The sequence below is a fragment of the Neolamprologus multifasciatus genome, unplaced genomic scaffold (assembly GCF_963576455.1).
Source record: "Neolamprologus multifasciatus unplaced genomic scaffold, fNeoMul1.2 chr03_unloc_1, whole genome shotgun sequence".
NCBI classification, from domain to species: domain Eukaryota; kingdom Metazoa; phylum Chordata; class Actinopteri; order Cichliformes; family Cichlidae; genus Neolamprologus; species Neolamprologus multifasciatus.
Genome location: NW_028181971.1, coordinates 616,279 through 630,382, shown reverse-complemented (window position 1 = coordinate 630,382; position 14,104 = coordinate 616,279). Strand labels below are relative to the sequence as shown.

At 42.7% G+C, this 14,104-nt stretch overlaps 2 protein-coding genes across 2 annotated transcripts in view; both read right to left on the bottom strand.

Annotated features, from left to right (window-relative positions):
- LOC146490513 (protein NLRC3-like) overlaps positions 1-14,104 on the bottom strand; it is a 241,437-nt gene that overhangs the window by 152,562 nt on the left and 74,771 nt on the right. The gene's annotated exons all lie outside the window — the stretch shown is intronic.
- The window catches only part of LOC146490516 (uncharacterized), a 54,030-nt gene that overhangs the window by 5,269 nt on the left and 34,657 nt on the right, over positions 1-14,104 (bottom strand). Inside the window, exons 4-13 of the mRNA XM_085153113.1 lie at positions 12,136-12,182; positions 11,455-11,987; positions 11,321-11,370; positions 11,053-11,084; positions 10,424-10,488; positions 10,076-10,125; positions 2,960-3,174; positions 2,141-2,403; positions 1,686-1,799; positions 592-733 (exon numbers count right to left, since the gene is read on the bottom strand). Coding sequence (XP_085009239.1) covers positions 592-733; positions 1,686-1,799; positions 2,141-2,403; positions 2,960-3,174; positions 10,076-10,125; positions 10,424-10,488; positions 11,053-11,084; positions 11,321-11,370; positions 11,455-11,987; positions 12,136-12,182 — 1,511 coding nt within the window. The remainder of the gene's footprint in view (positions 1-591; positions 734-1,685; positions 1,800-2,140; positions 2,404-2,959; positions 3,175-10,075; positions 10,126-10,423; positions 10,489-11,052; positions 11,085-11,320; positions 11,371-11,454; positions 11,988-12,135; positions 12,183-14,104) is intronic.

The window sequence follows — 14,104 nt, the reverse complement described above, 5'->3', positions numbered from 1 at the left end:
TTAAAAAAAGGAGAAGCCTTCAACCCAAAGAATACCATCCCCACTCTCAAATATGGTGGTGGGAACCTAATGCTTTGGGTGTGCTTTTCAGCCAATGGACCAGGGAACCTAATTACAGCAAACGACACCATGAAAAAAAAGAGCAATACATGAAGATTCTTAACAACAACATCAGGCAGTCTGCAGAGAAACTTGGCCTTGGGCACCAGTGGACATTTCAGCACAACAATGACCCAAAACACACAGCAAAAGAAATGGTGACGAAATGGTTAGCAGACAAAAACATTAACGTTTTGCAGTGGTCCAGCCAGAGTCCTGATTTGAATCCAATTGAGAATCTGTGGAGAGAGCTAAAGATCAGGGTGACGGCAAGGAGGCCGTCGAACCTGAAAGAGTTGGAGCTCATTGCTAAAGATGAATGGGCATAAAGACCTGTGGAGAAAAGTTCATTTGAAATTATAGGAAGTGTTTGATTGCTATAAAGGCTTTTCTGCTCATATATCTAGGTAGATCTATCTATCTATCACACACACTCACTGCTTCTATTTTACTTTTAGCTCAAATTAAATTGCGAGTGGATGAAGACTTTACCTGTCACATAAACTTCGTGCTCCCAGACCTCTTTGTCTGTTTGGTCTCGGATTGTTAGTGTGAATTCTTTCATGTTTATAGGAAGCCGGATCACATATGTTGGGAAGTAGTTTGGTCCAAACTCCACAGGAAATTCAGCTCTCTGAAAACCAGAAGCAGAGACTCAGTACCTTTATCCAAATGAGTTTTATTAGGTAATATAAGAATGACTGTGCTCAGCAATTGTGATTGAGTGAGTATGAGTCATTGGTATGTTTTGTTTTGGTTTTTTTTGCTTTTAATGAACTTGTTTCTTTTTTCTTTTCTTTAAGAGTGGATGTCCTGGATTTTAATTTAAAACTTCTTGGGTCCCCCCACATATCTGACATCCTCACTAATGCTGGGCTGACACTGTGTGAGTTTTGGCCCATTTTTAGCCGATTTTTCAGTCATGCGACTGTCTTGGTGATCTGCCCGAATTTCGCCTTCATGGTGTGTCGTGCGTCGTGTAGTATACGTGGGGTAACGAGAAGCGATTAACACCTCATGACCAGCTCCCGCATTAGTTTTCAGTTCAGTTTAGGCAGCCCTTCAGTCTTTCAGTCAGATGTTCTGATTTTCTGTTCATCCTGTCATCACAATAAACATCATCCACATTCTTTACTGGCACGCAAATCCAGCATTCGGGTCCATTTTTTTCTCGACATCCTAACCACGACTGTCTGACAAAATGACAAGAACCATGCTGCAAAGACATGGACCCAGCGGACCCAGAACTACACGAGCAGCAGTAAGTAGCGCTCTTTCTGGTGAGGGACCTGGGGATTAGACTGTGGCTAATGCCCCAACATGAGTAAGTCTTTGTGAGTTTCTTTATTTCCCAAAATCCCAAATAACAAAGTTTTAATTAGATGTAATGATCATTTGTTCCTGTGAAACCACTTTTAACAAAAATTGCACACTTTAATAGGAAACATATGCAGGAGCTTCCTTGATTCCCTCCAAAACAAAAAAAATATTGGCGTCATCAGCAAATAATACTAGTTTTTAAACTGCAAAAACTTGGAGGTGGTTATAAAGATCTGTTTGGTCTTTTTTCCATTTGGAGAACTTACCTTGGGTTGGATTGTTTCATCTGTTTGAAAGTGAACAGTGTAAGTCTGCTCTTTGATGAGTTTGCAGTTAGAAGCCACTGTGATGTTGTAAGAACCTGGATGCTGTGCTTTCACCTTAAGAAACAGGACAGCATTTTATTTAGAAGTTTCATTCTCAACAGAGTCTGAGACATCAGCTCAATCTCTTATTGCTGACCCACAGATGTTGCCATCACATGATGAAAATAAAAAACGCTACTTTTTACAATGGCAATACTAAAACAAGAACAAAATATGTGAATGATATAAGCCTGATATATACACAAAGCTATCTATTGATTCATACACATCCATAAATATATATACTTTATACATACACAACATTTCATGAGCTTCTCGAAGAAAAAATTACTGAGTACTATACTGAGCTTCTGTTAGCACTAAGGAAAAAGATGAAGATGTATTACTGTCTTTACCTCGGGCAGTGGGATGTTGCTTGGCAGGAGAAACACATCAAGGTACTTTTCCAACTCTACTTTTCTGAGGAACAATAAAACTTGGGCCCTAACTGGTGTTGTGTTATTCCAAAACCTCTTTAGGAAATCCCACACAAGGCCCAAGGCAGAAAAGTGGGGAAGTTCCACAATCACATGAGTATCTGTGATCTTCAGCGGCTCAAGAATGTTCATTCCATCATCAGAGAAGTGGATAACAGACAGTGAACTGTCAGAAAGCAGAGCTGTGAAAACCAAGACAGTTTTTGTCACTCAAATGTTCTTAATTGTCTTTCTTAATTTCTTATTCTAGGACTTTAGAACTTTCAAGCAAATAAGTGAACAGTAATTGATGGTACTCCATTGTACTAAAAATACAAATGCATTAGTTTTACTTTACAGAATATAGAGAGTTACAATTTATTTTGTTATCCATCTAATAATGAAAATCCACTGAGCCCACAGGTGTAGCTCCCAGTTTTACCCTTGCACTATGTTCTATTACGTGTCTTCTCCTTCCCCCTACTGGCCTATGTGCATGTTGCTATATAGCTTATGTTTTTTGCTCTTGTATTAGAGAGCAAAAAACATCATACATCATACATCATACAGCTGCTGCAGAAGTTTCTGTTTATGACTTCTAGTCTGTTCCCAACTAAGAAAACGGAACAGTCTGAAGAGAACACAAATTCCACAAGATATTGGGACAGAAGCTTTTTTTTTTTCAGATTGTGTAACACACTCTGCAGTCTGCAGGGGGCAGTAATAGCTTCTGGCAGTCGCATACAGTAATTTGCTCACCTTCCGCTGTTTCGCAGTGTGGGAAGTGGAGCTGATGAACTGCATCCTCACAGCCCTTGATGTCAAACAGTGGCCCTGCAGCTGTCTTGCCATTTGATTGGAGGATACTCTGATCCCACTGGATAATCCTGTACAGAAGCTCCGCCTCCTGACTCACATCAAACGCCAGTCCAGTCAGAGAACACTGGAACAGACCTGAACCAGGACACTTAAATCTGTGGGACAAAGAAAAGAAGAGAGAAATAGAAACAGTGAAGTAAAATAAAGTCTAGATAGCTGCAGTTTAAAATATAAAAATACTCTCTCATCCCTGCGGGTGGGCTTTATGCTTTAAGCTCAGGTCCTGTACCAGAGGCTTGGGAGCTTGAGTATCCTGGACTTTTACTGGTCCTAGGACTGCACTCTTCTAGACAGAGATCTTAGATGATGTTCCTGGGACCTGCCGGAGCAACTAGCTGGGGGGTGTTCTCGAGCTCTTCTCCGAGCCCTTGGTACTTCTGTAGTTTTGTGTCTTCACTCTTCCTGATGTTCGTCATTTGGCATCACAACATCTATTTCCGGTTGGTTAGCCATCACCATTTTGTCCGTCTGTATCTGGAAGACCCGTCCGCGAATCACTACCTCATCGTGGTGGAGGGGTTTGTGTGTCCCAGGGATCCCAGGGGCTATGTTGTCTGGGAGCTTTTGCCCCCTGGTAGGGTCTCCCATGGCAAATTGGTCCTATGAAAAGACCATAAAGGGGACAGTTTACTCTGCCCGGGATAGGGTTATCAGGTACCTCAATGCACGGCTTGGGCTCTGGAACCAGTCTCCTAGAGAGGGGATGGACTCTGTCTCAGTCTGGAGTTGCCCCTGTTGAGAGGAGGTTGGCTGGGGTGGGTATCTTGGTATCCCTTCAGCTTGCTGCCTGTATGTTGGGGTTTCTCCCAGTCGACGAGATGTTTAGTTCCCTGCGCCTCCAGGTTGGGGAACGGGTCTTGACCGTTGTATGTGCTTATGTGCCAAGTGGCGGTTCAGAGTACCCAGCCTTCTTGGAGTCCCTGGGTGGGGTACTGGAGGGTGCTCCACCTGTCCTACTGGGAGACTTCAATGCTCACATGGACAACGACAGCGAGACCTGGAGGGGCATGATTGGGAGGAATGGCCTCCCGGATCTGAACCCGAGTGGTGCTTTGTTATTGGTTATTTGTGCAAACCGCAGTTTGGCCATAACAAACACCATGTCCGAACATAAGTGTCCATAAGTGCTCATGGCACCAGGACGCTCTAGGCCGCAGGTTGATGATCGATTTTGTAATCATATCATCAGACCTAAGGGCTATATGTCCTGGACACTCTGTCAAGTGATCACCACCTGGTGGTCAGTTGGATCAGCTGGCAGGGGAGGAAGCTGGACAGACCTGGCGCACCTCAAACATATAGTGAGGGTGTGCGGGGAATGCCTAGCAGAGGCCCCGATATGGGAGATCTTCAACACACACCTCTGCAGAGCTTCAACAGCATTCAGAGGGAGACTGGGGACAGTGAGTCAGAATGGACCATGTTCAGCATCTCCATTGCTGAAGCCGCGGCTCTGAGCTGCGGCCGCGAGGTGGTTGGTGCCTGTCGTGGTGGCAACCCCCGAACCAAATGGTGGACACCAGAGGTGAGGGGAGCCACCAAGCTGTAGGAGTCCTATTGGGATTGGTTAGCCTGTGGGACTTTGGAGGCAGCTGATAAGTACCACCAGGCCAAGCGGAACGCGGCACAGGCAGTGGCTGAAGTAAAAACTCCAGTGTGGGAGGAGTTCGGAGAGGCCATGAAAAGCACTTTCGGACTGCCTCGAAGAGATTCTCGCAAACCGTCAGTCTATTCAGGAGGGGAAAGTGGTGTGCTACCTTAACCGTGTATAGTGCGGGTGGAGCACTGCTGACTTCGGCTGAGAAAATTGTCAGGCAGTGGAAGAAATACTTTGAGGACCTTGTTAATCCCACTGGCACGTCTGCCGTGCAGGAAACACAGTCTGGGGACAAATGGGATGACCCGCCAATCTCCGGGGACATGGTCACTGATGCAGTTAAACAACTCTTTGGTGGCAGAGCCCTTGGGATGGATGAGGTCTGCCCCGACTTCCTGAAGACTCTTGATGTTGTAGGGCTGTCTTGGTTGACACGCCTCTGCAATGTTGCGTGGAGAACAAGGGCAGTAGCCCTGGATTAGCAGACCAGGGTGTCGGTTTCCATCTTTAAGAACGGGGACCGTAGAGTGTGTTCCAAATATACGGGAATCACACTCCTAAGCCTCCCTGGGAAGGTGTATGCCAGGGTGCTGGAAAGGAGAGTCCGTCCGTTAGTCGAACCTTTGATACAGGAGGAACAATGCGGTTTTCGTCCTGGTCATGGAACACTTAATCAGCTCTTTATACTCTCAAGGATACTTGAGGGTGCATGGGAGTTTACTCAACCAGTCTACATGTTTACAGTGGGAAGAACAGTAAAAACAGTAAAAACTGTGTTTTCTAAGGACAGCGCTAGCAAACACTCTCCGCTTGCGAGTGGGAAAAAAAAGAAAAAAGACCTTTTCCCTATTGGTGTTAAAGTTTACCATTTCAGCCAATCAACAAAATTGATATGGCAACATGTGGCACTTGGTTGTTTAGGGACGAGGGGAAGTTTTAGGAGTGACACCCACGACGGAACGCAGGCCTGTGGTGTTCTCCTCTGTCTTATACTGAACACAAACTATTTTTTGGACTGGCACAAATCATTTGTGTGCCTTCTCATTTGATGCAGCACAATTGATTGTTCTGTAAATAGATTTAAATTGGTATATAAAAAACGCCTGAGGCCTTGGCTGCATTTTTAGGCAAATAGTACCATATACCTTTAGTTGTTTGCAAAACTTGTGCATAATTTTTAGAAATGTACAATTTGTATTTGCATTTCAAATTATGAAAATGATTCGTTAATAGTGATGTGCGGATCGATCCTGAAATATCGATTCCTCCGATACCAATCATTTATGTTCTAGAATCGATTCTCACATTAAAATATCGATATTTCAGTAATTTAGGGTAAATTTGTAGTTTATCATTAACAGGAACACAGTGGAAAGAAACTATAACATCCGGATTGTCTACGTTTAAAGGAAGTACTTCCTCTTCCGCCTTTCATAGTCATGTGCAAAATACAGCTGTATAAATGTCTCGCAACCCCTTGGTGTGCGCACTCACAACAATGGCTGAGCGTAATTGGAGTCGTGCGAACATGCTTCTTATACACACGCAGTTACTGTCCCTCCATTTAGAAAGGCAGAGGCGTCACGGTGTAATTATTTTACATGTAGTTGTTGTTTCTTCTTCTGTAATAATATTCAACATTTCTATCAATACATTTTTCAAAAAATGCCTCTCTGTGCAAAATGGGTTTAAAAACATAAACAGCTGTGGGATCCTGTTAGTCCGTGATTTAGACAGGGGGAACAAATCGTGGCAGGATCAGCGTGATGTTATTTGTGTCCCGCTGTAACTTTACTGTATAAAGAGCTAACATCTCAAAAATGTCAGGAGTAGTTAGTCATTACAACAAGTGTTTGTGAACTAAAAATCAAGAATGTGGGATCCTGTTTGTCTGTGATGTGGAGAGCCCAGCGCTTGCTTCTGACGAAGGGAAAACCAATCCTGCAGGGAGACCTACCTCGGCACTTGTGCAGGTGAAGCCAAAGGGAAGATTTGCTTCACTATATTTTCTAGTATTTGGCTTAGAATGAAGTTGGTTTGGAAACATATTCAGAGATGCTTCATCCCCTGCTTTGCGTTTGTGTAGGCGCCCTGTGCTAGCAGTGTCCAAGCGTTTGTTTGTTTTTTTTTCCCCTTTTCATACCGCGCCCCCTTGAAGGGAGTGGGCCCCACACAGTTCTGTATTAATGAAAGATTTGTGCCACTTGTTGTATGAACACGTTGATTAATGCTATTTAAAACTGTAACAATGAGGATCAGCAAGAAACCTTTGAAAGCGTTATGGCCAACTGTGACTAGTCCAACAAAGGGTTAATTCAGTTTGGCACTGCTAAGTATATGCATAGGACCTCTTTTCTGTATGCAGCTGCCTTTAACTGGGCAGCAGAATCATGCAGCTGTTCGGGTGGCTGTAAAACAAATGCCTGCGGTCCTTTAAGTCGCTGTAAAACAGAAGCATACAGCTCTCTGAATGACTGTAACACAAAAGCAGGCAGCTCTTTAAATGACGGTAAAGGAAAGGCAGGCAGCCCTTTAAAGGGCTGTAATGCAGATGTGTACAGCCCTTTCAATGTTTCTATAAGCAAATAAATCTGCTGAAAGGGTACCAGATAGCAGGAGGAGGGGTCACTGATCCTATATAAGAGGAGGGTTGATATGCTCCAGTGCTGTTTCTTTCCTGTCTTTGTGTGTGTTTTCTGATTGTGCTTTAAGGCTTTACACCCTGGGGTTACTTCAGTTTTCATTTGCTTTGCTTTCTATGTGTTATTTCTGCTATAAATGTACTGTTCTACTGTATAACAATGTTATACAAACTATGTTCTGAGAATTCTACTGTTTTCCAGAGTATCATTATGAGTGATTCAATTTGGACCTGAAAAGCTGGACCTCCACAGCGTTAGTGGGATAAGGTTATCATATTGGCTTAAAAAATGGCAACCAAAGGTGGTGTGGATCGGTGAAATGATGTCTTGTTCACTCTTGGAATACAGCTTGATGTCATCCATGTAGCTGATGATGATTGCTCTGTTCCATAGTCGGTATCCATAGCCAGTCTTGGCAATGATCTCCTTGAGGGGGTTCAGGCCTATGCAGAACACCAGTGGGAACAGAGCATCTTCTTGGTAGGATCCTGCACTTGATACTGACTTGTGCTATTGGCTTGAAGTTGGCCTCTACTGTTGCACGCCACATCCCTATTGAGTTCCTGATGAAGGCTCTTAGGGTCCTTGTTAATCTTGTATAGTTCTAGACATTCCAGGATCCAGCTGTGGGGCATTGAGTCATAGGCCTTCTTGTAATCAATCCAGGAAGTACACAGGTTGGTTGGCCTAGTCTTGCAGTCTCAGGTGACTGCTCTGTGTACCAGTAGCTGGTGTTTTGCACCTCTGGTCTTTTTGCCAATCCCTTTCTGTGCCCGGCTCATGTATTAACTAATGAAAAAGCTACATCCAGATGAACAGAATCAACCTTTGGGGTTATACTACACACACTGTACTGATGATCAGGAAGCCACAAGAACAACACTGGTTATCATCTAGCTAAGTTAATCCAGCATTCCCCCGACACATTCACAAGAAAGAGGTTGAGTTGGCAGCACATGACCAATAACAAAGGGTGTTTCATGCATCATATGACTTTGACAAAAACAAACAATATTCGATGAGTACCGTCTCAACCAGAGATGTTATTAAAATTGTGAAGAAGTCTGTAAAGAACATAAAAATATAGCAGTAACATACAACACTGCTGTTAAAAAGATGAGATGAATATTGCAGAAGTTTTTTTTTTAGCTAATTTGTTGATATGACAGAAACAATAAATCAATGCATACATTATCCTTCTAAACAAACATAAAAGGTAACATTTATTAAGTTATCATGGGGGAATTTGGACTAATTGCAAAAGTCAATTTAAGATGACTACTAGCTTTTTAAATCTGTTAAAAACATCACAGATTCACAGATTGCTCAGCAGAGAAAGACTAAGGAAGAAACATTCTTATATACAACAATTTTTAATAAACTGTCCTTTATTTGCATTTCATGCTGCTGTATGATTTTTATCATGTGACTCTGGCACTGAACCCACATGCCTTTCTTTGGATGCTTATGAGATATTTAAGTGTCAGTGGGGATTTGAACAATTCATGAGAATTCTTGAGAAATGCCTTACAATCAGACAATGGATGGAAACCTGGCGGCTATCCTGCCTGTTGTCTTTAACCATCTTTCATCAGGACTTCAGGATTTGTAGTCCACATGTAGTACAGATGTTCCTGTACACTACCCCATCCCATTGATTGTGAGTCTCAGTGTATGCTGTCCCAATCTCCATCTAAATCCTGCTAGTATGTGCTGGATAATCTCCAGGGCACTTTTAAACAACTTGGGCCCTGTCAGCTATGGTAGACTAGTGCCTCTATGGATTTTGTGCTCAGGGACTGTGGTTCCATGATCAGAGCCCCTGTGATGGCTTTTTTGCCTTTGAGCTTTGATATCAGTGGCATCTCCTGCTTCCAACAGCTCATTATTCCAGCTGGGTATCTGATGACCAGTAGGGCATATCTATTGATGGCTTAGATCTCAGTCCTACCGTTCAGCTGTCTGTAACCGTCTTACTTTCTGGAGGTATTTGGCTGTGGCTGACCTTGCTGCATCTTTATCATAGTTTGTATTAGCCTGTGGTATACGTAAATACTTGTAGCTGCCCTGTAAATCTATATCTATATCTTCAATCTGGATCACCTTTGCTGCCTTTGCATCGATTTGGCCACACATATCCAGTCTGAATGAAAACCTGATGTCCTCACTGTAGATCCAGGAGAGGTGGACCAGTTAGTCAATGTCTCACTCACTCCTAGCTTGCAGCTACATATTATCCCTTTACAGGAGGTGGTTATAGTTTTTATTTGATATTTTTCAGTTTTTTAATTTAAGAGATTATGACTTTACTGTCCCAGTTTTCTGCATGCTTGTTGCATTATGTTTATTTCCTTTTGTACATTATCCCATTTCCAACCTGCATGTGATATTTTTTGCAATCAGCAGTACGTCTTCATCATCATTATTCTGAATATCATTTCCCAAAGTTTGCAGGTTTTTATCCTTTATCCTCAAGAAGTGAGATAAAGGACAACCTGTGATTCCCCCCCCCCCCCCCCCCCCCCAAAAAAAAAAAAAAAATCCTCTCTCACTTTCCAGTTCTGTAGGTAATTTCATCACATCAATAAGCCGGTTAGCCTCCCACACTTTAACACAAAACATGAGCGGCCACATCTAAATTTTTAACGACGACAGGAGGGGGAAGATGTAGTTACCACAGGGACACAAGCAGGGGTCTGATGAGCTTCAGCTGTAACAAACATAAACATGCAGACTTAAATGTTTTTACAGGATTACCTGTAGAAGATGTGTGCAGATTCACTGTAGACTTCAGGTGTGAAACTTGACTGAAAACAGCAACATTAGAGGTTTTAGGACAAATACCTGAACATTATTTGGAGAAAAACTTGTGTTGTGCAGGTTGTTAATCACCTGTACAATAAGTAGCAGAAGGGTAAACAACTGTCCTAAAATTATATTTTACTATGAATGAGAACAAACCTGAATGCACTCTGATAACACAAAGCTTTCATGTACAGTGATGAATGAGTTCATGTGCTGACAGTTTGTTCTACAAGGGTTAAGAAAAAGTACCAATGCTTGTTAAATCTATGCTTGAGAGTCTTCAAATATCTGAAAGCTCACCTTGATCATCTTTGTGTTGTCCTCTGACAAACCAGGCTGCGTGTCTGGTTTTACACTGGAAACACCTAATGAAAAGATTGGCAACAGGTGATATGAAGAATTTGGCCTTTTAAACAGTTAAGATCACTTTCCAGAAAAACTATTTGAAGCTACAGGATGTTTGAGTGCTTTCCTCCATATGATGTGTGCTCATAGTTCTGGGGATTGGTCCAAATAATGTGATTCAAATTCTGATTCACTCCCCTTCAAGCTTTTCATGATGTGCATACGAGGGGTGTATATTTTAGTGTTTCAGAGCCAATTTTAAGAGGATTTGTTAGTGTGCTACAACCTGAAAACCCTCTCTGATACTAGGCACCTCACAAAAAACCCAAAAACAATCATGATAGATAAATAGATAAATAAATATTATATTATTTATTATATAATAAATCTAAATATAGAAGTGTGTGATAGGGTGGAAAGTCAACTCACAGGTGTGATTACATGTTTGTTTGTTTTTTACCAAGCTTCCACTACAATGTAATAATACATTTGACAGTAATGTATTATCACTGTTTAGACCAGGTCCATTTTAAGATCAGATTTTGTTCTTGATTGATGGATGGGAGGACAGTTTGAGTACTTACAGGACGTTTTAATCATCTTGAACTCATCAACCCTGCAAAAACAAAAAACAGTATTTTTAAAGTAAATATTTAAGTCTATTCTGACTAAAGGGAACATTAATTGAGTCTGTGTCTGCTGATCCAGTTTATAGGGTAGTCTGCTACCTTGTACATCACACAAAAGTACAAACCTTTCTATCTCAAAAATAACTGAAATTTTATCTGAAGTAAATTATCACATCATTTGTTACTTCATGTTCAGTTTTTTTGGATTTAATAAGGTGGCTACCGGGATGAAGGACTTTCAGCCTCACTCGTCATCTGTGTTCTTCTGGCATCCTGAAATGAACAGGAAAAATATTAGCAAGAAATTCCACACAGCTGATGTGTTTCTATGACAGAAAGAGACTGCTGATACTCAACTGCATACAGGGACACTGAGGAACCAGGAGAGCAGAACATAAACCCAGGATAAAGAGTTTGAGTGAATGTGGTGTTGAGGGTGTGGAGGTGGATCAGAGTGTCAGAGGAGACTCTGTAGAAGGACAGAGTGCCAGCAGGACAGTCCACATACACTGCTGCTCTGTTAGAGACAGAGGAGGAGGAGGAGGAGGAGATGCGTGTTTGTCTGTTATTGTGCCAGACAGAATCAGGACCATCATCAGAGCAGAACAGACTCCAGGACTGATCATTGTGTCCAAACCAACAGTCAATGCCTCCTTTCCTTCTGATGCTTCTGTAACTCACTGATATAGAAACGTATCCTCTCCACTCGACCTCCCAGTAACAGCGACCAGTCAGACCATTTCTACACAGCAGCTGAGGATCAACATCAAATCTGTCTGGATGATCAGGATATGACTGAACCTCCTTCACATGTGTCACCTTCCTGTTGTTGTCAGACAGTTGGAGCTTTGTGTTCACTGTGTTTGTGTCGATTGTGAGTTGACAGGAATCTGATGGAGAGAACAAACACAATCCAGCTGCAGTTATTGATCCATCATCTGTTCATTGATTGACACTTTGATGATGACTCCTGACATGATGAAGATGGTTGAATGTGTGCTGCTTTGTTTTCATGAATCCCATTAAAAACACACTTACACTTCCTCAGACCTGGTCTCAACCATCGGACTCCAGCAGGCTCCACCCTGAAAGGAGGAGGGGGGTCAGAGCAGCACAGTCAGCATGCACACATGGACATTACATGGCTCTCATACACACACTGTTACACACTGAGCTCAAAGCTCGGCTCCACTGTTTTATTCAAAGAAATCTACATTTATTTATCAGCACATTTAAAAACAGGTTGAGCCAAAGTGCTGCACAGAGTAGAGAGAAAATAGGAAACATACACAGTAATTACTATAAAGACTCGTCAGAATTGAAAGCTACAGAGTACAAATGTGTTTCCAACCGGGTTTTAAAAATGTCGAGTGTTGGTGACGACCTGATGTGAAGGGCGACTGTTCCAGAGTTTGGCTGCAGCGATCGATAAAGCTCACCTCTGATTTTACGTCTAGTTCTGGTCAGAAGCTACTTATCTGCAGACCTGAGGGCTCGACTTGGATTATTTTGTTAAAGAGAGATAAGATGGAGCCAATCCATTCAGAGATTTAAAGACAAACAACCAGATCTGGAAGTGGATTCTACCACGTACTGGTAACCAGTGGAAAAAGCTGGAAAAAGCTGGTGATGGGTCGTCTAGCACAGACCCACCGCTGGAACCAGACAATTCATGAGGGAGAGAACTGTGACAGCGCCGTTCCTTCACTTGACCTCAGTCGCTCTCGTCTGATCCCTCGTAACACTGCTCTTTATTGAGGTTACATGAATATGCATAAGTTCATTAACATATGACGTCTTACACAGGTATGAACAAAGAGTACCAGTCTGTGCATAGTGTAGGTATGTGTGTGTGTGTGTGTGTGTGTGTGTGTGTGTGTGTGTGTGTGTGTGTGTGTGTGTGTGTGTGTGTGTGTGTGTTCCAGATGTGACCCTGTGACCCCAAAGCTGGTGCTAAGAGTCCAGTGGTCCCCCTAACAAAGGGCTCTTATACTTAACCAGAGGTGGATGCAAAATACCAGGGAGATGAGAGAGCGAACCGGGTTGCCAGTCTTAAAACAGATCTACTGAGGCAGCAAGATTTCTTCAAGAAAGCAACCAAAGAGAATAATGCAGCAGTCGAAGCCACGTGGTTAGTGAGATGATTGCTAAAGCAGGGAAGCCATTCACAGAAGGTGAATTTGTCTAAAAGTGCATATTGCAGGCTGCAAATATAGTCTGTCCGGGAAAGAAAGGTCAGTTTAGCAACATCAGCCTTTCTGCCAGTTGAGTTGAGAGCAGAAGTGAAGCCTTCATGGAGAAGGATGGAGTTAGTGTTCCTGTGCTAACTGATCCCAAATGGCTCATGGACTTAGCTTTTCTTGTTGATATAACACATGAGCTTAATGTACTGAACAAGACGTTTCAAGGCCAGGGGCAACTTGTCAGTGCTGCCTATGACAACGTGAGAGCATTCTCCACAAAACTTGCGCTCTGGAAAGCTCAGCTCTCTCAGACAAACCTTTGCCATTTCCCAGCATGCAAGGCACTCGTGGATGCAGGCACACCATTCAGTGCTGACAAGTATGTTGATGTCATTTTGAGGCTACAGGAGGAATTTGATCACAGATTTGCTGACTTCAAGACACACAGAGCCACCTTTCAAATTTTTGTGGACCCCTTCTCCTTTGATGTGCAAGATGCCCCTTCTGTGCTTCAAATGGAGCTCATTGAGCTGCAGTGCAACTCTGAACTCAAAGCAAAGTTCAGGGAGGTGAGTGGAAAAGCAGACAAGCTTGGACAATTTTTGAGAGAATTGAGCCCTAGTTTCCCTTGGCTTTCCCGAATGTTCAAGCGGACCATGTGCCTTTTTGGTAGCACATACTTGTGCGAAAAGCTCTTCTCCACTTTGAACTTCAATAAGTCCAAGTACAGGTCCAGACTTACGGATGATCATCTTCAAGACATACTGAGGGTCGCAACTGCTTCCTCCCTCAGGCCAAATCTGGCTCGGCTATGCGAGAGGAAA